General features: G+C 47.9%; 2 protein-coding genes across 3 annotated transcripts in view; one reads left to right on the top strand and one right to left on the bottom strand.

Moving 5' to 3' along the window:
- Positions 1-433: 433 nt before the first annotated feature.
- Positions 434-7174, bottom strand: LOC138091509 (endogenous retrovirus group V member 1 Env polyprotein-like). The gene is made up of 2 exons (XM_068987397.1): positions 7145-7174; positions 434-2947 (listed from the first exon to the last, which is right to left on the bottom strand). The coding sequence occupies exon 2, from the start codon at positions 2725-2727 to the stop codon at positions 1672-1674; it is 1056 nt and encodes a 351-aa protein (XP_068843498.1). The 5' UTR covers positions 2728-2947; positions 7145-7174; the 3' UTR covers positions 434-1671.
- A 613-nt stretch (positions 7175-7787) lies between these two features.
- Positions 7788-24059, top strand: part of CCNY (cyclin Y) — a 111808-nt gene continuing 95536 nt past the window's right edge. For both annotated transcript variants that reach the window (XM_068987917.1, XM_068987916.1), the window contains exon 1: positions 7788-7941. In XM_068987917.1, the coding sequence (XP_068844018.1) occupies positions 7788-7941 (154 nt within the window). The remainder of the gene's footprint in view (positions 7942-24059) is intronic.

Raw genomic sequence — 24059 nt, 5'->3', positions numbered from 1 at the left:
TTACGATTAAATAAAAAGTTCATGTGTCTGCACAGACATGCCGCACACACAGGGTTGAATGACTGCACGCTTCCTTTCGCATAGCACCCACACCACAAACCAGCAGCTGGAGCAGATCACACAGTAACCGTGCACCGTAGCCCAGAAAATCTGGATATTCACTGACTTGCAGTTACATTCCAGCCAAACTTGCCTGGGAAGCAAAAGGGTCGGAACTGCCTTAATAAAGAGAAGTCATTTCATCCTGTTGCTACCTCCGCACCTCTATGCGACTGCAGTTCTTTAGAACTTTCCCTCCTCATCTTGGCGTTAGCACTTTGCTGTCATTCATTTTCCCAGTGCTACTGACCTGGGCCCTTGGATTCTTTAATCGACAGACATTGACAAGAGGCCAGATGAGAATTTCCAACAAGGTTTTATGGGGGCTCACACTGCAGCACAAGGGAACAAAGGCAAGAATCAGGTGGCCTTGCCCACCTGCTCCTTCACAAAAAGCTCCCTGGGTCCTTAGATGGGGTGACGGCGGGAATGGATCTGCAGTCCAGGCAGGGGGCATGGATCAGGTGGTCTGTCCATCCTCCTTGGCGGTGCCATACGCATGAATTGTGCAGTTTTTTGCTTTCTGCATTAGCACTTCAAAATGGCAGACTTGCCGACTACCGCCACCAGGAAGGGTGTGTAGTGGTCAACATTGCCCTGCTGCACAGGTGTGAGGTTGCTTTCAATCACTTGTGGTTAACTTATGGCCTTCAGCACCATGTTGTTTAAGGAAGCTGCATCCCTTGGTCAGTCTACGGATGCCAGCTTCCTGTTCAAGGAGGTGCTGTCCAGGGGCAAGTGTCCTGGAAGATGACTCAAGCTCCCAGATGATCTCATTTTCCTTTGAGGGGTTCTACACCCTTTGTTCTGAAGGGTCAAGGAGCCGAATGTCTCTGCTTCTGGAGCTTCTTCCTGCTGAGACCCTAGCCTAGCCGAGAGGTGCAGAAGTCCCTTGCTGACTGTTCCAAAGACCTATAGGGACCAGGATCACCTTCTAGGACTTAAATCCTTGGGTTTAAACCTTCTAGGACTTAAATCCTTGGGTTTAAACCTTCTAGGGTTTAAATCCTTAGGCCATCAGGAGCCTCACTTGGAACTGCTGAAGCATGGAAGACACAAATCTAACTAAAGATTAAACAGGCAGGCTCTGAATAATGACTGAAGAACTACGGCCACTAGAGGGCCCAGGAGAGGCAGGAGCCAAGGAATGTAACAGGATGAAACCTTTGAGTCCCATAGAGTTTGGGCAGTGGGGTAGCTGAACCCATGTAGCCATTTAACTTGTTCATAAATTTCCTGAGTATCTACTTCAACGTCCTCTGAGTTGTTGATGCATGTTCTACAAGTGTTGTTAATCACAGCATAGATACCCCCTTGTTCATCCAGATGATCCAGGGTTATTGTCAAACACAACATTGGCTAAGGATCTGGGGACTCTTGGAGACCTCTTAAAGGCATCACCAGTTGTTTTTTTGGCTGCACCAGGCATATCTTGCAGGATCTTAGTTCCCTGACCAGGGATTGAACCTGCACCCTTGGCAGTGAAAGCATGGAGTCCTGACCACTGGACCACCGGGGAATTCTCATCACTGTTTTCTGAGACCAGGTTTTCTATGGCTTGTGTGAGGATTCTTAAGATTGTTTCATGATAGGTAAAACTCCCCAAGGGGCAGCCAGACCTATGGCCACCCCAATCCCTGCCAGGACTAATCTGAGTGCCCAGTTATGTCTGTTTCGAGAGGTGGCACTATTATATGCAGTGGTGCTTAGCCCTTTAGCGCCCAATCGGCCCAAAGTACATTCTCCTCGGAAGTGAACGTTGTCTAGGCATGGGTAGGCCACTGCTCGGAGAGGCCAGGAGAAGGAGGAATTTGGGCTCCCTTCAAAGGGTAGTTTATTCTGCGGTGGACCACAGAGGAATAGATATCCGGCAGGGGTACAAGCTTGGCGGGGTGAAGTAGAATTAAACCATCGACGTAAAAGGGCACCCCAGCGAGGGGCATTACTGCACCTAGGGGACAAAGGCCCTCCGTCTAGCAGTCCCCCATCTAGTTCTGAATTTTCCTCTATTTCTTCCTCATCGCTGAAAGCAGAAGGGGTCTGATAGGCAAGCCTCCAGGCCGGGGCTGCTGTTCCTTTCCAGTGCGTACAAGATGTGTTGGGCTGGGTGCCTGGGGAGAGCAGAGATGAGTCCACACACCAGTGAGTCTGGTTAGGGGTGCAGGAGGAGCTTAACGTGGAAAATGACATTGGATAAATAGACAGTGAGCTTCCCGCATCGATAAGGCAGGCATCTGTCTGGCAGGGGCAACAGGGTTTTCCTTGCCCTGTGCAGAGAAAGGGCCGCTTGATCCAGAGACCCGTTTGGTTCCAACGGTCTGTAAGCTCTACACACCCCATTTCCTCATGATCTTCAAGATCCACTATTAGAAGCAGCGTGTTCCTAACCGGTTCAGAAGTCAGGGTGAGATTGACATCCTCATCTACAGGCACAATCTGGAGCTGAGGAACCCCCTCTTGTGGGTGGGGATGACAGGTCCAACTGGAGAGATTATTTCCTGAGGCCAAAATGCTGGAGAAGTTGACGACTGAGTTCTCTCTCCAGGCTCCCCTCTCCTCGTTGTTCTGTCCCCAACCCCTCCTTAGGAGAAGGGCCAGGAGAAGGGTCCATGTTTCCCATCCTGTCATTGGTTCTGGCCTTCTAGATGCTGAGGGTCCAAAAAAGCTGCTTATCCGGTGGGGGTGGCTGAGCAAACCAGGCGTATGTGAGCGAAAATGCAATGACAAAATTAGCACCCAGAAGTCCAGCCTAATGCATCACTCTTTACTCATCTGTTAGCGGTGCTTTTCTTCTGCATAAGTATCTCAGGTCTGCAACTGGCTCACAGGTATATTCTTCCGTTGTAGCCTGTGGGGTTTTTGGAGGCAAGAGATTTAATCTAGTTAAACGTAACTAACTAGGTATTCCTTCTAGTTCACTGGCAGTGAGGGTGGCTAAGATTACTCCATAGAGGCCCTTCCTTTTTGGTAGCTGAACTTCAGGGGATTCCTTCCTTCCAAGTTTTAAGAACTTGGTCCCAAAACTTCACTCATAAAGAAGCTGCCCCCTCTGTTGTATCCCTAGTGAGCGTTGGTGGTGCCTTATTGGCACTAGCCAAGGCTGCTTTGTGAACTTGTTCCAGGTTAACAGTACATTGTAGGCACTGGCTCAATTCCTCACACCGGTGGTAAGGAAGAGCCTCTGCTAGGTCATGTCAAATGGGCTAAACTTCAGGATACCCTGGGGGCTGTGTTCACCCTGAGGAGTGCAAGTGCCCTGGCTCGTGAGTCTCTTGGCAAAGTTTTGTTACGGTTTTCTTTAAAGTATGGTTCATTTTTTTCTATTTTTTCCTGAAGATTGGAGGTGCCAAGAGGTGTGTAGATTACAGCTAATCCCCAAGGTGTTTGTTAGGCCTTCCTTTGCTATGAAGGAGGGCCCATTATGGCTTTGGAGGGATTTTAGAAGTCCAAACCAAGCAACTGTCTCCTTTAAGAGAGACTCACAGACTTCAGTGGCCTTTTCAGACTGAATGGGGAAGGCTTCCCCCCATCCTGTAAAAGTACTGATGGACACAGAAAGATACTTCTATCCTGACTATGGGGGCATCTGGGTGAAGTTCAATTGCCAGTCTTCGCCCAGGTCTGTCCATCGATGCTGAACTGGCTTGAGTAATGAACCAGGGATTGCATGGGCTTGCAGATTATTACAGGGATACAAGCAAGGGTCACTTGCTTTATTGTTCCTTTAAGCCCCTTTACTGAAAAAGTCCTTAGTATCAAGTTCCATAGTGCACTCCTCCCACAGGTGGTGGCATCATATGAACCCGAATAAGCCTTCATTGTTAGGCTCCAGGGATAAGAAACTTGTCATCCTTTCTATACCAGCTTGTTCTAGCTTTCTTATAGCCCCATTTTTTCAGCATCTTCTTGTTCCTGTGGGAATACTGGGGAAGGCAGGCCAGTTCAGGGTGGGGAGACAGTCACTAGGGCCATGATTTGGTCATGCTCTGCAACTGCACTGTGTGTTTAGGGACTTGATCAGCTTTGTTCTTTCTTTGGGTTATAAAGGACCTGTCCTTCTGATGGCCATTACAGGGAATTACTGCTGCCTGGGTCAGGAACTGCACTGCTTCTAAAAGAGCCAAGATTAAATCTTCATGTTTTATGGCAGAATCTCTAGCAGTTCCTGTCTCTCTCCAAATGGCAGCATGAGTGTGTACATATCACATGGAATCCATATTTAGAATCAGTAAAAATATTTTTCTGGGCTGAAGTCTGGGTGCTGGGGCCTTGGCTTCGACGATTTTATATAAGCTAACTATGTGTGCTGTGCTTAGTCTCAAAGTCGTGTCTGACCCATGATGACCACATGGACTGTAGCCTGCCAGGCTCCTCTGTCCATGGGGATATCTAGGCAAGAATACTAGAGCGGGTTGCCTTGCCTTCCTCCAGGGGATCTTCCCGACCCAGGGACTGAACCCAGGTCTCCAGCATTGCAGGCGGACTCTTCATCATCTGAGCCACCAGGGAAGCGCTAACTATAGCAGCCTGCCATTTGGATTCCTATCTCTATAAACTACTCCCGTCAATGAACCGTTCAGCCTCAGGGTTGTCATGGGGTTCGTCCAGAAGACTGGATCTGACAGAATAAGTCTGTTTTACTGTCTCTGTACACTGATGCAATGAATTTCCATTTTCAACAGCTGGGAGAAGTGTTGGGTTTAAGGCTTGGCACACCTTTAAAGTAATATCAGGGGCGTCCATTAGAAGAGCCTGGTATTTTGCTAACCTTCCTCTGTTCACCAATGGTATCCTTTGGCTTCTAACACAGATTGCACTTGATGAAGGGTTAATTCATGTAGATGTTGTCCCAGGGTCAGCTTGTAAGCCTCACTGACCAGTAGGGCCATGCTGCTAAGCCCGAAGGCAGCTGGGGCATCCCAAGGCTACTGAGTAGAACTGTTCTGAAAAGTAAGCCACTGGCCGTCGATCTGCTTCCAATTTTTGGGTCAGGACTCCTAGTGCCATCCTTGCCCTCTCGTGGATAGGGTGAAGGGTTTGTCTAAATTTGGGAGCCCCAGTGCTAGTGCTTTGCTCAACTCAGTCTTTAGAGTCTCAAAGTGCTATTGGTGCTCCCTACTCCACTGAAAGGGTTCCCTTTCTCCCTTCAGAGCTTCATACATAAGGCCATGCTTGGAATCCAGACACGGCAGAACCCAGACATTCCGAGAAAGCCTCAGAGCTGTCTCTTTGTGGCTGGAGATGGTAATGCACAAACTGCTGTTTTCTGATCTATGGCCAGGGGGTCAAAACAAACCCTAAACATTGAACCTGTTGTAAAAGCTCAGGCTTTGTTGAGGAGACTTTATATCCCCTTTCTGCCAGGAAACTTGGGACCTTAACAGTATTCTGATCTGAATCTTGCCTTATCTCACAACTTATTAATGGTCGGACATGAGTTTCAGCAAACTCTGGGAGATGGTGAAGGACAGGGGAGCCTGGTGTGCTGCAGTCCATGGGGATGCAAAGAGTCAGACACGATTTAGTGGCTGAACACCAATTAATAGGTCATCAACATACTGGAACACAGCGTTCCACATTACAGGCTCAGTTCCATAAGTTATTTCGCTAATGCATTTCCAAGGACATGGGGGCTCTCCAGAAAGCCCCAGGGAGGCACTGTCCAAGTGCTTCCAGGGTATCAAGTTCCCTCCGTTCAAAGGCACAAAGGTTTGAGAGTCTGGATGAAGGGGGACAAAGAACATGCATCCTTGAGGTCTAGGAGAGATAAGTACTGAGCACCCCCTGGCATTTAGGTGAGTTGGGTGTATGTATGGGTTTGGCACCAAAGGGTGAATGGGGTGGATAACCCGTAAGTCTTGTACAAACCGGGGCCAAAACATATCCCTGTGAGGCTTTTTGGATGGGAGAATTCGAGTGCTGTAATAGGACTGACTGGGCTCAGTGGGCCTGTGTTTTAGGAATTTGGTGAGCAGAGCAGCAGTTTGATCTGCGACCCCTCCTCCCTGCCAAGGTCTCAGGCTTTAAAAGACAGTGCCTCTACCAGGGGTATTTTCCCACAGGCTTGACCTCTATTTCCATCCGGGGAACAAGCTTTGCCTTTCCAGGTACCGATATAGTTCCAAACCACAGGATCCACCTGTTCCCTAATTACTTGGGGAATGTTTTCATGACCAGTGGGTGGGGCATCTGGGGCTACTAACAAATGCATTCTCTGTTCTGATTTTCTGTCTTCTTGGCTCTCACCTGGTTCTAAGAGTATACTATCTCCCAGTTTATTTAGCAAATCTTTTCTGAGACGGGGAAGAGGCCACTCAGGCATACACAAAAAAGAATGAGAGATGAGACGACACCAGCTGCAAACTCACAGGTAAAGGGGAGGGGGTGTAAATCGTGTTACGTTTGGCCGCCCTTCAATCCCCAGTTAGTACAGTCGCGTTAGAGACGCGGGTGGGCTGGGGACGGCACAACCGGGCAAGGCAGAACAAGGATACACACCACTTATTCCAAAAACGGCAACAATACACTTCAGACATGGAGCTTTTAAAATACGGACTAACAAAAAGACAGAAGGGGAAGCACAAGTTTAAAAAAGAGTAAACTCGTCCAGAATTAGACAATATCATGTTTACAGTGCCTCTGGCAAGCTGTACACACATTGCGGATGCCGAGTATTTGCTCCCTTTTGTTACCAGTTAGCACCTTATTTTGTCCTTCCGAGAGGCGAGGGGGCAGTGCTGCCATGTGTGTGTGGGTGGGTGGCAGGATGGGGACCACCCTGCAAAGTTCTCGCACCCACAGCCGACTGCATGGTGGGGTGAACAGGAGAGCCTGGGGCACCTGACGACAAACCTGCGGGGAGCGCGGCGCCGCCCCGGCCCAAGGTGCATTCTGGGCAGAGGACGGGCGGCTCAGGACGGGAGAGCGCCCCAACCCTGCCCATTAACTCTAACCTCTGAGAGTTTAAAGGAGGAGAAAAAAAAAATCCCCTCCCTCCACCCCGACTCCCGTCCGCCGCTGCCAGCGGCCCAGGCGCCGCACGCACCTCTCTTCCCTGCGCCGGTTCCTCGCGACACCACTGCACCGCCGGCGCGCACGCGCGCGCGGGAGGCCACCCCCCTCCTCTGCATCCACTTCCAGGGCAGAGGGTGGGGCGAGGCCGGGTGGGCGGGGCGCCGAGGCCGCGGAGGGCGGGGCGGCCGGCGGGTGGGCGGGGAGCGGGGCGGGATCGGGCCAGCAGGTGGGCGGGCGCGCGGAGGGCGCGGCGGGGCGGGGCCGGGCCCCAGCGTCCCCCGGGCCGCCCACGCCCGGGCCCAGCGCCGCGCCTACCCGCCGCCCGCGTTCCCGTCGCCCACGGCCGCTCGCGTCCCCGCCGCCTGCTTTCGCCCCCGCCGCCTGCTTTCGCCCCTGCGTCTCAGCATCCCTAACGGCCGCGCCCCCTGAACCGGAACCGCTTGCGGCCGCCGGCGCAGAGCCGGGCCGATCGGGAAGCGGAGGAGGTTGCGCGGCGCCCGCCATGGCGGCGGCGGGGTGAGCCGGGCCGGGCGGCCGCAGTCGCGCGGGCGCGGGCGCTCCTCCGCCGCGGACAGGCCGCCGGGCCGGGCGAGGGGAGCCGGGCCGCCCATGGCGAGGCCGCGCCGCCGCCGCCGCTGCTGACCCGGGGCCGCGCCGGGGCCGGGGCGCCAGCCATGGGGAACACCGCCTCGTGCTGCGTGTCGTCCAGCCCCAAGCTCCGCAGGAATGCCCACTCGCGGCTGGAGTCCTGCCGGCCCGACGCCGACCTGAGCCGCGAGGACACGGGCTGCAACCTGCAGCACATCAGCGACCGGGAGAACATCGACGGTGAGGCGGGCGGGCGGGGGTCCCTCTGATTCCTCCGACGCCCCGCGCCGCCTGCGCGCTCGCCCCGCACCCCGCGCCCCGCCTGGCGGCCGTTGCTCTCGGCCGGTTACCGCGAGCGGACCGGGGTCTTCGCCCCGGAGAGCGGGCCGGGGCGGGGTCCAGGCCGGGCTCTGGCTGTCTGTCCGGCGGAGCTGCCTGTCGAGTTGCGCGCGGAAGGGTGAGCCTATCTGTATCCCGAGAGGCGAAGGAGATGGGGACCCTGGGCATGGCCGAGGACTGAATGCCTGGGTCGGCTCCCCGGAAACTGGCGAATTGAGCCCACTTGCTGGCCCTGACCCCATTTCTTTAAAAAACCAAAAAAAAAAAAAAAGTCCCCACAGCCCTCCTCGCAAAATACCAACAACAAAAAGGATTTTGGGTGGGGGAATGTTGAGAGATTGCAGTCAAATAACGTCACCTGAATTCTTTAACATTTTTTTTTTCTTTACAGTATTATCGCAGTGATTTGCAGACAGCTTTGGAATAAGTCCCCTTGTTTTTGCTTGAGGTTGAATTACAGTCCTGTGAATTTCTGAGTGATTTCAATGACTTCTGGACTAGGATTTGTAAAGGAAGTTAAGACTGATCGCTGCTCCTAGTAATGATTGTTGATTTTATTGGTCTTACAGTATTTTATTAGTACTGTTTTATCAATAAGCTTATGTGATTTAATATCTAATAGATGGGTAGTTTATGCATCAGTTTATGTAATTTTCAACTTAAAAAATTTTGAAATTGGAAATATATTTTTATGAAATCTTGACTTTTTCTTTAAACCACCGATTCTTTTCACAGTTGATGTGGTTGAACTAATTTGAAAAAAATTTCTTGTGTGAATGAATTGGCACAACTCTGTCATAATTCATTCTTGTCACTTTTAGAATGGCGCATTCCATCTAGTATGCAAAGCCAAATTTAAACTCTGCCACGGGGAAGAATTTTTTCATTGTTTGGCGTCATTTAATTTCTTGTAAATAGTAAATTCATCTTTTTAGAACAACTTTATTAAATGGGTACCATATGTAAAGAGAGACTAATAAAATATCTGGTTTATAGTAGACAGTAAGTTAGGGTTCAGTATGACATTTCTAATGGTGTTATTTTAACTCCCATTGTGTTAACCTGGGCTTCCTTGGTTGTCTGGGTGCATGGGTGCGAAGTGGATTCAGTCCTGGCTGACTCTTTGTGACCCCCATGGAGTGTAGCCAGCCAGGCTCCTCTGTCCATGGGATTGTCCAGGCAAGAATACTGGAGTGGGTTACCATTTCCTTCTGGGGATTTTCCTGACCCAGGGTGCAAACCCACATTTCTTGAGTCTCCTGCATTGGCAGGCAGGTTCTTTACCACTAAGTAGCGCCAGCTGGGAAGCCCTCCCTGGTAGCTCGGTGGTAAAGAATCCCTGGGTGGGGAAGATCCCCTGGAGAAGGAAATGACAACCGACTCCAGTATTCTTGCCTGGGAAATCCCATGGACAGAGGAACGTAGTGGGCTATAGTCCATGGGATCGAAAAGAGTGGGACATGAATGACGCAACTTAGCACACATGCACAGCAGAAAGGTATTAAGTCCCACTTGTCTCGATCACTTCTGTGGTGCCAAGCACCTGAAAGAAGTGTCCAGCATGTAATAAAGACTGAATAACCATTGTATTATAAAGGAATGAATGACTTTGTTGTAGAATATCGTTATTCATATACATTGTTGGAACATTGGAAATAACTTCTCCCTTGTGTTGTGTCCTGCTACTGGGTAGAGACATTGTTTTAAATAATGGATTAAAGTAAAACTAAGAAAAGGAAGACTCACATTTCTTAGACCCAGGCTGCATCCTGTTATGACTGTAATAAGGAAAGGGGAAAATAAAAGTAACTACAGTCAGCTATTTGGCAATAAGGTGTAGAAGGATTTTGCCAGAAAAATGTAGAATGATGTGTGTTCTTTCATTTGGAAGAAGTCTAAGTTTTGGTCATCATTTGTTTTTGAGGAAACATTTGAAAGATCATCAGTTCTTGTTTTGGAGCTTTGGGATGGTTTGAGAGACTAGCAGAGCAGGTTAAGAGGATTTCTCATCTGGGCTGTAGTGTCTTCGTTCCCCAGAACTCACTGGTTATGATGCTAATTTAAACCCAGAAGTCCTCATTCACTATTTAAATAATGTTCTGTCTGCCGCATTCAGTCAGTAATATTTGTAGTTTACCTATTCAGCTGTTCTCAATGATTTCAGTTAGACCAGAAATCTAGGACTGGGCTTTGGCATGAGTATGTGTAAAGCTCTCCAGGTGATTCTGAGATGATACTGGTTTGAAAATCACTGGTTGAGGTGTCTTGGAATTGTCATTGTTGTTCAGAGGCATTTTCCATGGGAACTCATTGTGTCAGAAGCTGACAGAAGAAAATAGATTTGTTTAAGTTGTAGTGTATAGATATGTATATATATATATTTGTATTTTAACTTCTGATTGTTAGACGATTAAACTTTTAAAAACTGCGTCTCAAGAGTTCTTAATTTTAGTACATAACAAAAGCTGAAGTGCCTAAGTACCATATTTCTTCTGTCCTGAAAGACCTTCCAGTTAGGTAGACTTGGAAGATTCAGAGAAATTCATAGAGCTTGGTTAGGTTAGTTTCTTTAGAGCACCAAGGATACTAGGTTCACGTTTTCCACACCCAAACACAGCAGGTAATGTTTGTCTGTAGAATTTCAATGATTGTATTAGGCTTCCATGATGTCCAAGGGGAAAGTGCCTCCTTTTATATTTGGTGTACGCTATCCACTGCAGGAGGGAATGGCTACCCACTCCAGTATTCTTGCCTGGAGAATCCCCTGGACAGAGGAGCCTAGAGGGCTACAGTCCATGGGGTTGCAAAGAGTCGAACATGATTGAGCAGTTGACGCACAATGTTAGGTTATTCTTGTCTTAGAAATTTATGTTAGACTCATTAGATAAGAAAATGAATGAGTTACTAAATGAAATAAATGTTACTAAGTAAATGTTTGAGAGTCCCTTGGACTGCAGGGAGATCCAATCAGTCCATTCTAAAGGAGATCAGTCCTGGGTATTCTTTGGAAGGACTGATGCTAAAGCTGAAACTCCAATACTTTGGCTACCTCATGCGAAGAGTTGACTCATTGGGAAAGACTGATGCTGGGAGGGATTGGGGACATGAGGAGAAGGGGACGACAGAGGATGAGAAGGCTGGATGGCATCACCGAGTCGATGGACATGAGTTTGGGTGAACTCCAGGAGTTGGTGATGGACAGGGAGGCTGTGCTGCAGTTCATGGGGCCGCAAAGAGTCGGAGGGACTGAGACTGAACTGAAAGAAATGTTACTTCTTATAAAGTTATTTTGAGATCAAGAAGTAACAGAAACACTTAGCAACAATGATGATAACAAAGTATAGCACTTACATGTTACTTGAGTTCAGCTCATTCATTTAGTAACATTTAATCACATTTAGTGACAGTAACATTTCATTTAGTAACTCATTCATTTAGTAACATTTAGTCACAGTAACCTTGGGGATAATATCATCCTTACTTTAGGACCAGAAGCAAAGGAGAGAGGAGAAATGACTTGCCCAAAGCCATGGAGCCATTAAATTACAAGTGGAAACTTTCCAGTGTTGCTTGACTAGCCATCAGATAGTAACTAGGCTGGGCTTGCCTTCTTGGGTAGGCTGTGGGTCACCGGGTCATATCTGTGGTTTCTCTTCTTCCATCTGTAACAACTGGTCTTACCTGATTGGACCATTTTTTATGGAAGAAGAAGAGGAGGAAGGGACTAAAAAGAATTTAAAATTCAGTGAGGCCAAATAAATCAGGATAATTATAATACCTGTACCTGGTATGTCAGTTTGGGTTGACGAACTCAAATCTTAAAATGATTGAGAGCCACTTCATCCAGGGACTAGCTGTCATCCCGGACCACCCTATCACTTCCTCATCTCCTGTTCAGTCTGCTGGGCAGCATGACTCTGCCTTCAAAGTACATCCAGAGGGACTCCCCTAGTGGCCCAGTGGCTGACTCCACACTCCCAGTGCAGGGGATCAGGCTTGATCAGTCGTCAGGGAACCAGATCCCACTGACAGCAATGAAGATCAACGACTCTGCATGCCACAACTGAGACCTGGTGCAGAATCTGACCACTCTAAAACCTCTCCTGCTGTTGCCATGTAATGAGCCCGACTGGTCTCCCTGCCTCTCTCCAAGCTTACCCACTGCAGTCTGTTCTCAGCACTGCTGCTGCACTGAGATCCTTCTGAGAACTTTTAACACATCACTCCTCTGCTTAGAAAGCTGCAGCGACTCCTTCTGTCACATAGAATAAAAGCCTTACAGTGAATTTGACAACGCAGGCCTTCCAGTGGGCCCCAGGGTCCTTTGTAATCTGCATGCCTGCCTACCTGCCTCAGTCACTTGCTCTTTGCAGCCACACTGGCCCCTTCAGTGCTGTTCCTTGAACACATCAGACATGCAGTTGCCTCAGGACCTTTGCTCTGTCACTCTGCCTGGAGTTCTCTTCTCCATGTGTGCTCTTGGCTAGCTAGCTTCCTCACCACTTTCAGTCTCAATTCAGGCCTCACTTTTCAGTGAATCCTTCCTTCCCAGACACCCCACTAGACACCCCTCTTGTCACCCCATCAGCAATCCTAATATGCCTTTTGTGCACCATTTTTCTTTATTGCATATCAGCTATAGTGCATTGTATATGTTCTTGTACCACTGCACCACTTGCGAAGCCCCTTTTCGTGCATACAACTGTAACCATAACTATTTCCACTTTAGCGTGTAAGTTCTAATAGAACTCTTTTATTCATTGATGTAACACACATGCTTACAATAGTGGGTTGTCTGATACCTTGCAGACATGCTCTATTTGTTGAATGAATGCATGACGCCACCCGCTGAAGGACATCAGTCAGAGCATCAGCGTGTGTTTATTGAGAGGAAGTAGAGAATGTGTAAGACTTGTAGTAATGAAAGCAGATTGGGATAGGAAACTTTTTGGTGTGCGTTTCTACCTGAGAGGTAAGCAGATAGGGTCATGTCCTGAAAATGCAACTTAAGAAAGATTTCAAAGCATATAGCGAAAGAAAAAACACCCAAACGAAAGGAAACTGAAAGGAAACCGTGGCTAGTGGCAATCTGTTTAACAGCAAGATACTGTTCAGTCTTCTTTCCTTGTCTCTTTAGATGAATGACTTTAGCTGTCTCACATCTTTGAGGATCAAAAAGAGTCTCAAATGCTTAACACACCAAAAAGTACTAGATAAGCATTTTTGATTAGGGACACAGCCACTCACGGTGATTTTCATGTATTTAATGTGAAGTGTGTTCTGGGCTGTACAGCACTGATACCTGAACCACTCGTCTCAGGCACGGGAGGTGCACAGGAGAGTCCAGTGTTTAAACTCCAGGGACTGCAGTGCCTGTTGGGGAGTATTAGCCTGGACTCCTGCAGTCAGTTTCCATGCTGTCTGCAGCCTATGGAAGTTCATCTCTTATGCATTCTTTTTCTCGGGCTCTAACTCACTTTAACCTTTCCAGTTTGATGGGCAAAACCATGCCAGTAGACTTTGCTTCCAAACTAAAATTTATTAGCAGTGCTGCCTGCGAGGTTGTGAAGATGCCCTGACCAAGTGTGGGCTGACTGCATACAGGTGGCTCCCTGACCACCACCCCGCTCACTTGTTTTCCTCTCTGATTTAGAGTAGGGGATCGTTTGCTCCCATCCCCTCATGCTGTGCATGAGGAAACTGAATCTTGGAGAGGTGCAGTCTCTTGCCCTGGTCTTGCAGATCCTGGACAAGGGCAGTGAATCTCTTCATGTCTTTGTCTTCATTTTCCAGGAGAGGTAATCGAGTCTTAAAGGTTAAGATAGTTGCTCGAGTTTCCGCAGCTGGTTAGTGGCAGAGTTGGAGTCCAGCCTGCCCTCACTTGGTAGAGGATCCCACCTCAGCTGCCCTGTGCTTGCTAATTCGAGGTGGGGGGTGGTCTGTGCCTGGCCCACACTTGCCTTGTTTTCAGAGATTCAGTTGTTGCCTGTGCACTTTTGACTAGCAGTATTTGTGATTAGGATTTTTACTTTTCTGCTCCTTTTTGAGAGGAGTGCATATTAAATAATTTTGTGAAATAATATTGAATAAATTTTCTCACGTTTTCTACAAAGCTGATTGTCTCTATCCTCTTGAGATGAATTGCTTTCACATTTCTGGCTAGATGAAACTTAACAACACAAAGATGAAATCCTTTCCTACCCAGGAAAGGGCAGAACCAAAAGGAAAAATATAGGAGACAAGCCACATGAGCAGTTTTGAAATCTTGTTTTAATTATGCAGGGTCAGAGATGTAGCGCCAAGTGTATAGTGTTGGACTTGTCTGTAAGGAAGCAGTGTTTGGTATTTTTCACAAGAGAGCTATTGACAGTGTTATACTTGTCACACTTCAAAGTACAAATCCCTTAACGATTCAACATCTGGGCGCCCAGGGTAAGTGCATGGCACCAGCAGCTGATGTCGGGGCCTCTCGTGTTTTCAGCAGAGAGCTAGAAGGAAAGAGAGAGCTCACTCTCTCTGCAGCCTTTGCGTCATCGTGAAATGTTGAGTTTGTGGCTGCGAGTCTTGGGTAGGAGATCGTTTCCTCTCTGTGCTCTGAGACTCACTGTTAGCCTGTCCTACCTTTCTGGGAGAAGAGGGAGGGCTCTTTTCTGAATGTTTTTCAGAATATGCCTCTGGCTATGTGAAGTGGGTGGAGGGTGAAGAGCCCAGAAGTCAGGAGTCTGCACTCTGGCCATGACCCCGCCTTGGCTATGGATCATCTGTCCTACTGAGCCTCACTGCATCTCTTCTTAAACATACTGCCTTGACATGTGACCCGAGGAACCTGAAATTAGACTAAGATGCTTAATAAACCAGAGGTGCTAGATGGATATATGTCGTTATGAACGTAGCATTCAGGCTGATTTTCTTGAGTTAAATATGCAGTGAGTGGTAAGAGCTACAGCAGCCTGTGTATGAACTTGCTGTAGCCAGAGAAGCCAGCAGCCAGAGGGCTTGTCCTGCAAACACATCGAGGGTTCAAGGCAGTCCTGGAAGGATAAATGGAGTTCGAGAGCTGGGTGGGATGAGGTTAAACAGAGCTCTGTGACTTGAGTGGATACTTGCAGGCAGTAGAATTTGAACTGCAAATCCTCCTCCTCTTGGCATTTATTGCCCTTCTAGGTTGTGTCTCTCTACAGTCACACCATAATGCCGCACAGAGATGGTGGGATGAGTGTTTGAGGCAACTCCCTTCTCTCCCGTGGGTGCTGGGCCCACCCAGCCGGCCAGTCCGCGTCCACCCTCATCCTCGGAACGTCAGCTTGTGCCCTGACAAAGGGTGAGGCCAGGGATTTAAAAAAAAAAAAATCTTCAAAGAATAAGGTTTAGAGGCCTGCATACAGGTGCTTTATTTTAACTGCTCTAACTAAAGAGGAGTTGATGGGCTGAAAAATAAGCGCAGGCAGCCCTGAGTAAATTTGGGGGATGGTTTGTGCCTGTTTCTTTCAAGGGAAAGTCTAACCAGCTGGCTCTACAGCTGCAGAGGTCAGAGGAGACCGATGGTCCCTTCCTTTGCTTCTTTTTGAGGCTTCTGTTGCTCTCTGCCAGCTTGGAGAGAGGGATGTGCTGAAGCTAAAATCGAGTGGTCGGCCCAACAGCAGACAACTTGGCAGGCTCCTTGGTTGGCAAGATTCTGCCTAGAAAGTCAGTTGGTGGCTCTAAGAAGAGAGGTCATCTCAGGGACGGTTGGTCCCAGTCAGCAGCGTGCTGGCTTCTCTGCTGCTTTGCTGGGAGGTTAAATACTGGAGTGGAAAGCCTTGAAATCCATTATTCTTCACCTTTGTCAGAATACTGACATTCTGTACATTGGTTTTGACTTTGTAAAGAGGTTTTTGTTTTCATTATTTGTTTTTTCATCTGGCTCAAAAGTTGGACTGGAAAGAGTCCAAAAAGGGAGTTCTAAAATGTTCCGGCAATGGAGACATCTCTGGGCTAAGTGTTTAGTCTCCCTTGGTTATACTACTTTGATTAAAAAAAAAAAAATTCAACCTGGTTTTATTATTCTATAGATACATTACCTGGCACGTGTGATTTTAACTTCTGGGTCATTTTCTGCGGTCTTTGTCCCCTACTCGGGCTGTATAGTGGGGGCTTATTGGGTGTGACAGATGAGTGCCGTGCCCAGCAGAGATGTACCAGCCTCCGCAGACATGTCAGCTGGCTCCTGGTACTGAGAGGAATACAGCTGGAGTACACTAAAGATAATTGTTAGCTACTGCAGTTACATCCTTGCCAGTGTGCTCTGTGAGCTTTGCAGAAGTCTTCATTGGATGGTGAAATGCAAGTCACTTCTATTTTGGATGCCTCTGATTATAGACCTTGTGACTCTGAGGAGGGTGAATAGGAAATACTCTGCATGGGAGTTGGTTGATATGTAGTATAGCCATGAGTGTAGCGCTTGAAACATTCTGTAAGCAAGTTTCCTCTTGTGACTGTGTGATTCTGGTCCTTGGTGGGGAAAGAAAAGCTATGAAAAATATTCTGATTATATTTGGGGAATCTTGTCTCTCTCTGCAAATTGACCATTAATCTGGGGAATTGGTGCATGGATTGATAGGTTGAAAGGCCTGTACTTCAAGAGAAGACTTTGCTCCACACTTAGAATTTTGTCCATTAATGAACCTCTGACTCAGGATACCAGTTGATGACAGCTGTTCTGTTAAGTGTAATCATCATCATCTTTTAAACACGCTCTTGTTTTTAGATGTGGATCTAGATTTTGTACAGTTGCTAGTCAGTCCAGGTTTTAGGGCTCCCTGTGTGTCCTGCCAAAATCTAGGACGAGAGTTGAAGTCATGATGCTGTGTTTGAATTCAGCTTCGAAAATTTTGAACTCCCAAAACAATCAAGCAGTACTTTCATTTATGGTGAACATTACTTTTGCCAGTTTTATGCGGACAGTCTTTTTTCCCCTCAAGCTGTAAGTGATGGGTGGTTATTTTAATGTATAGTCCTTGTTACTCCTTTGCTTGAAAGGCATTAGTAAGCAGAGTTTCTGCAGTGTTGGAAAATGCCTTCTGTCTTCTGCAAGCTGCAGTGGGGACTCGTTCATTCACTGTAATGTTAGCGTACATTTGATTCTTAAGATAAAGCTAATGTCTAATTTTCTGTTTCTTGCATTTTGTCAGACATCTGGAGGAAGCATAGCAGAGCTGGCCTTCAGAAGTGTGACTTTAGGTTTTAACCACACAGCCCTGAACTGGAGGAGGAGAGCATAGGCCCTTGCTTTGCACGCCGCTCCCTTCCCAGAGGCTGGTTGTTCAGAGCCCTGGCCTGGCTGCAGGGCCTGCTCCTTTGCAGCGAGGGTGGTGTGGCTTTGTTGCTGGCTTTGCAGCTGTCACTGGCCCCCGGGTGATGGGAGTGCAGGATGTGAGCAGAGTGTGCGTGAAGGAGCTGCAGTGGCCTCGAGAAGCAGGAAGGTGACCGAGCACAAGACCCCCAGGCAAGCACAGCCCCCACGGTGGCCCAGGAGTGCTCAGTGGCTCTGCTCCTGGGTCACGCTGGGTGTCTCTGAGCCTTTGAGAATGAGTGGGTCTGGATGGCGAGTGTGGCCGTGGTTTTCAGTTGGTGGGGATGGTCTGCTGGGGCCCTGTGGGCTTCTGGTGTGGAGCCAGGAGACTGGATGACTGGACCACATTGCCTTCTCTCATTTAACCAAGAATGTTCTGGGAGGAGCCCTTGGGGAATCTAGAGTCGGGTTTTTTGAAAACAAACGTTATTCCTGTGTCTGGGGTAAAATAATGCTGTGATGGCTCAGAGGGAAGGACAGAAGGCGCTGTGGACAGAGTGTGAGGACAAGAGAGGGCGGAACGAGTAAGTGCGGGCCCCAGCCACTGAGGCCAGGTGAGTCACCCTCGTCCTGGCCACCCAGCCCCCAGGGGCCTCAGGCTCGATCTGTGTCTTCACGTTGGATGCAGAAGGGTGGCAGCCGGGGCACTGGGCGAGTGCTGTCCCCCGCCTTCTGGGTCCGGAACATAGTGCTGACATCTAGCCAAGAAGGACCTCAAGCTGATTTTCATAAATGGGTTTCTGTCTTGATGAGCTGTATTCACGTGTGAGGGGAAATTTATGGAGCCTGGCCTCTTGGGGTGAAGATCAGGGTCACGTTCAGTAAAGCAGGCGTCCTCAGTGAAGGCCCACTGGGTCTCTCAGCCTTGGCGTTGTTGACGCTTTGGGCAAGATCCTTCCTTGGTGGTGGTGGTGGTGCTGCCTGTCCATGGTAGCATGCTTGGCAGCGCCCCTCCCTTCACCCACTGCTCAGGACAGTCAGACATGTCCCCAGACTTTGCCACATCTCATTTCCCCAGAGGGCAGCTCCCCTCTGCCCCTTTTGCGGGCTCCGTGAGTCAAAGTGACAGAGAAACTGACATGGTGGCCGTCCTGCGCACACCAGAGGCTGCAGTGCAGGCCTCCTGGGGCACCGTGTGGACCATACCACTGGTCCTCCACAGGACTGCCTTCTGTACTCATGTGGACTCTGTGGAGCTGGCCCAGGCCCTGAGGTGGGGCTCCTTGGAGTGCTGTGGACAGCAATCTGTGCCCTTGACTCTGATGGTGCCATGGCGTTCTGGGTGCACTGAATGGTGTGTGATTCCATTACTCAGATTAAAAGGTCATGTGTTTTTCTTCTCTGTGCCTTTTCCTTTTTTTCTCCTTTCTTTTTTCCCTTTTTAATGCAATATACTGAGAGGTGTGGTACATTTTTCTTCTTTTAGCCAGCAGTTTTATTTTTTACTTCAACTTCAAAATCAGCTGGTTTTTTGTGGGGGTTTTTCATATTTTATCAATACTCACATTGGACTCTCCTCTGAGACTCTGTTTTGAGGAGAAATGTAAAGATTGTTCGAGTTGGTAAAGCTCTCATCTGTGTTTTCTGCTTCATTCTGGCTTGGTTTGACTGCTTAGTGCAGTTTTGTATTTTTGTGGACCTTATCAAATCTCATCTCTGCAGCTGGACAATCTGGGTGAAATGGGTGGGTGTTTGATTCAGGGTCTGGTGTTCAGGTCATGCTCAGTAGAAAACTTGAGGGGGAACCCTCAGGGCATGGATCTCTGTTGCACTGTTGCACTCTGAAGGAAAAAAGTTGAGAGATGAACCCACTTAAGTCACTTGAAACACACCCCTGCTGGAATGAGGAAGTGGAGTTTGGGTTTCTTGAGATGGAAGTTTAGAAATTGAGGTCTTGATTTGTAGCTTGCCTAGATGAAGAAAGCCCCCTAAAATATGGTGATGCTGTATTCCTGACAGTTAAACGTTGCTTCTATGAATATTTGAAGCCAAAATGTCAGTCCCTCTGTTGTAAAAGTCCTTATAAAAATACAAATGGAAGTATGTATCTGTATGTATGTATTGGTTCCTGAAGTTAGAGGTGTCCTCCCAGAGCCTGGGGGTTGAAGGTGTCTGGTCAGTGCCCACATAGCACAGATCATTGGTTAGGAAGCATCCTTGTGGTCAAGGTGCAGCTGCTGGTTAGAGGGGTGCTGGTCAGCACCCTTGTTACAGAGCTAGGAGGGAAGCTGGCTGCCTGGACCTTGACTGCAGGATTGAAAAGGATCCCAGCAGAAAGATGGGAAGACCGAGGCCTTGAGGCTGGGACTGCGTCTGGGGCTGCCTGTCTGTGCACATGTAGTGTGCCGTTTAGCAGCACTGTTCGGAGTTATTAGGTCCAGCCCCTCTTGGTCCTCGGGACACATCTGGACGTGATGCAGAGGTGAGCCTCAGAAGCAGCCAGAGCTTGGTCATTTTCTCTCACTTCTTTCTGTATTCTAAAGTTCTCCAAGGTGACCTTCAGTATTGTTTTCAGAGTGACTCCTAAGTTTAACCAAGCCCAGCACATGCCTGTGTGCATGAAATAAGAGATCTCTCAGGAAGGGAAGGTCTAGCCTTACCCAAGCGAAGTGTGTCGTAGTTCTTTCAGCTCCTTTCACGAGCAGGCCGGCTAGCGAGTCTCTTTGCACAAGAAGAAACAGCAAAACGCATTCTGTACCACTTACAGAGTGGTGCTTAGCAATGTGTGGGAACTCTGAGACAGAAGATGGTGGTTTTAGAGGATTTTAAGTATTTTTATTTTAGGCATATAAACAAAACTGTGGGGCAGTATGACCAGAAGAGCTTCTTATCCAGGTGCCCTCACAAGACTTTCAGTGAGCAGTGACCAGGATATAAAGGGGTGTCCAGTGTGAACTTGCATCCTGTTCCCTTGGTAAAGAGCAATGTGCCTCGCAAGTGTCTACAGCCCAACAGTTCGTGTGACTATTTCTCTTTTTACCTGTTGGTGGTTTAACATAGCAGCCAGCTGGGTGCCGTCACTGAGATCTGTTTTGGCCATGTTGTTTGGTTTGCTTCCCGGGGTACAAGTAATTTATCTAATTTTCAGGCATTATTAGAAGACACTTGGTGTGTGGCATTTTAGCCTTCATTTCTCTATAGTCTACCAACAATACACAACTTTTGGTACTATTTTTATTTGAAATGATTATTACTGTTGATGGTAGGATCAGCGATCCCATCACAAAGCTGATCACAAAGCTTTATTTTTCTTCCCCCAGAGTTCAGAAATGTGGTGACAGTTTGGAATTCTCTCTATAGATAAAGCAGGCCATGTGAGCAAAATGCTAATGCTGAGAAGTCAGGGGGCTTCCTTCCCTCTTAAACCAATATGTCTAGCAAGTGGTAAATTCCTTATGAGAAAGTATTTCTAGAATGTGTTCTCTTCAGCCACAGAGTTGGAGAGAACGTGGAGTTCAGTAGCACTATCGGCTGAGAGACGTCGGGCCCACTTACAGGGGAATTCGTGGTGCCTGTGACCACTGGGCTCAGAGCCCTGGCTACCGTGGGCAGCACACAGCTACGTTGGCATTTTGTACGGGAGCGAGAATTTGATGCCCCCTGTTGGAGTTTAAGGTTCATTTCTTCTGCAGGTCAGTAAGTAATTGGTCATTCCAAGTACCAGTAAACTCCAGGCTCCTCACTGGATTCTGGGAATGCAAAGAACAGTGAAGCTCAGACTTTGCCCTTAAGGACCTGGTGATCCTTTAAGGGAGACAGATATGCAGATAAATGATCGCAGTACCTTATGCTGCGGTAGAAGGGAGGCCAGTGGTGACCTCTGGCCTAGGCGGTGAGGGGATGTGGTCAGGGGATGCTTTGCCAAGGCAGCCTGGTGGTGAGGGAAGAGGAGTGCGAGTGGGGAAGAGGCAGGAAGTGGGCAGGGAAACTGCTTCAGAAAGATCGCACACGAATTGGTCCCCGGACGGTGTGAAGTCAGTAGATGATATTGGACTTGTTGGTGGCTTAGTTCCCAGACATCCCGTTTAATGGATTCTGCTTGTTAAGGGGACGTTTGTTCTAAAAGATTTCCTAATGGATGGATATTCACTGGGGAGCGGTGTCTTGTGTATTTTGCACATACTCTGGATTCTGGAAAATGATGACTCAATGTTGTAACATGGAAGACAGAATAACGTCTTGAGAACTGTTTTTGTTGAGCTTGTGAAATTAACCTTCATAGAATCACAGAATGTTCGTACCATCAGGGACCACCGAGATCCTTGAGCTCTAGGCCAGGTGGCCTGCTGGGAGGGCTGCTCCTCCCCAGCGCCCCACGATTCCTGCTGGGTGGTGTGCAGCCGGGAGCTGTCTCCTGATGGGGTCAGAGCCTTTCACCTTGGTTCTCGCCACCAGGTTAAAGATTTCCCCAGAGGAGATAAATCTTGGCCCATCTTAATGTTCCTTCTTTACATGATGTTAGTCTGATTGAGAATTGTGTCTTAGAAAATTGTGTTAGTCATCAGGCTGTGCAACAAACTACCCCAAGTTTAGTAACAACAGCATTCATTATCCTCAGTGTCTGTGGGTGGGGACTAGACCTAGCTTAGCCCGGGGCCTCTGGTGGCATTGTAGTCCAGCTGCCAGCTGGGGCCTCCATCCTCTTAGGGCTCAACCAGGGGAATTGAATCTCTTCCCAAGGCCTCAGGTGCTGGCTGTAGATATCATTTCCTTGCCTCGGGCCTCTCCAGGGCAGCTCACACTGGCAGCTGCCTTCCCTGGAACCAGTGGTCTGAGAGGGCAAGAGAGACCCCTAGGGTGAAACCTCAGCTTTTCTGTACCTAAGTTAGAAATGGCATTTCATCATTGCTCAAGGCTGGCCCACACCCAAGGAGCCTGTGATCCACAGGACTGCAAATACCTGGAGGTATTTGGGGGGCTGTATTGGAGGCAGCTTACCGTGAACATTAGACCAGATTCTCTTGCTGGTATGTAACAGAAGTCCACTGAAACCACGAGAGCAAGGTGGGTGGGGAGTGTGGGAGGGAAGAGCTGTTGCAAGTATGGGAGGATATTTCATGGAAAGCGAGGGCCAGGAGCACCCTGAGTCTCACAGGGAACTGGAGTTGGGAGTTGGACACCCTGTTGGAACAGGTGCGCCTTTCTCTTCAGTATGTTACTATCAAATTCTCTTGTCAAGCTTAGTTGGTCTTATCCTTCTCCATGTCTCAGATTTACTTTTGTGTCAGTTTTTATCCTCTATAAAATTTCTTCTTTCCTTCCTTCCTCCTTCCCTCCCTCAGTTCTAAGACCCCCACCGACTGACTAGGATCTCAGTGTTTCAGCTTCCCAGGAGAGAGGACTGCATTCACTCAGCCCAACTAATGGGGTGGCTCCCCTGTGAAAGGCGTCCAGTCAGCTATGGTGCCTGAAGGTCGAGATGGGGATCTAGACGTGACTACAGAAGCATTATCTCTGTTGTTGTGGAAACAGATAAAAGGATGAGGATGCAGGGGCTGGTGAATGGTTGGGGGAAGCACATTTCAGAGAAGGGCATTTGGAAATAATTTTTTCAGATAGGTATATTTTAAAATCCATATTTCAGTTTTTCTTAGTAGGAAAAGAAATTCCTAGTAGACCTAAAATAAATTGATTTGGGTAAAACTCAAGCTAAGGATAAGTTTGCAAATAGTTTTGAAAAGAGGGACCTTAGCAGAAAAGCATGGCTATCTCTATTAAGAAACAAATTAAAAAATTTCTTTGAGGCCTTTGTTAATTTGAAAGCTGGAAAATCTATTCGTTACTAAAATTACTGTTTCTCTTTCTCACTCTTTCTGAGCTTGCCCCTTATAAATTCCAGGTTTATCCACTTAAAAAAAATGTTCTTAGAATGTGAACATCTGTCAGCTTTCCTATCTTAGATTTTTTTTTTTTTAGGAGTTTATGTAACTTGAATTGAAATAAGCATTTTTGTTCTGTTCTAAAACTGCCCATTTAAGTGTCTTCATAACACTATGTTTTGAGCTTTAATTGATTTAAATAAATTATAAAAATGCACAGAAGGTTCTTATCCACATTTTTGCATGCTTGTTTACTTTCACAACATTTTAAAATGATGTACACTTTGACTTAGCTGTGAAAAAAATTTTATTGTAAAGATGGGAACTGAAAGGCTCTCCCAGAGGTTTTTCTTTTTTTTCTTTTGGCTTTGTAGACAAGTTGGTTGGTTGGTTTCGAGTTTGCTCAGAGTTTGATTTGAATGGCCCCAGTAGTAGCAGCAGGTCTTTTTTCCTTCTAGATTCTAACAGGAAATAACAGCATTATTACCAAATCTATATCTGCAATAGGGGTTCCCCGGTGGCTCAGTGGTGAAGAATCTGCCTTCAGTGCAGGAGAGCCAGCTTCAATTCCTGGGTTGGGAAGATCCCCTGAAGGAGGGGATGGCAACCCACTCTAGTATTCTTGCTAGGAAAATCCCATGGACAGAGGAGCCTGGAGAGTTACAGTTCACGGGGTCGCCAGGAGTTGGACATGACTGAGTGACCAAACACACACACACGCCAACTGCAGTAACGGAGTATCGTGTGAGGAACAGACTAGAGTAAATAGAGCGGGCAGACTTTTCCAAAGGAGCACCAGCCAGCAAACCTTGCAGAAATCAGTGGACCCTGAAACGCTCAGAATACCCTCTGGGTCTCCACACCCACCG

This window comes from Capricornis sumatraensis, chromosome 15 (genome assembly GCF_032405125.1).
Source record: "Capricornis sumatraensis isolate serow.1 chromosome 15, serow.2, whole genome shotgun sequence".
Taxonomy (NCBI): Eukaryota; Metazoa; Chordata; class Mammalia; order Artiodactyla; family Bovidae; genus Capricornis; species Capricornis sumatraensis.
Note: the sequence above shows the minus strand (reverse complement) of the source record. Positions and strands in the feature narration are given on the sequence as shown.

Bases quoted from the DNA above. Each gene is read 5' to 3' on its own strand.
- LOC138091509 (XM_068987397.1), bottom strand. From the start codon at position 2,727: ATGACAGGATGGGAAACATGGACCCTTCTCCTGGCCCTTCTCCTAAGG.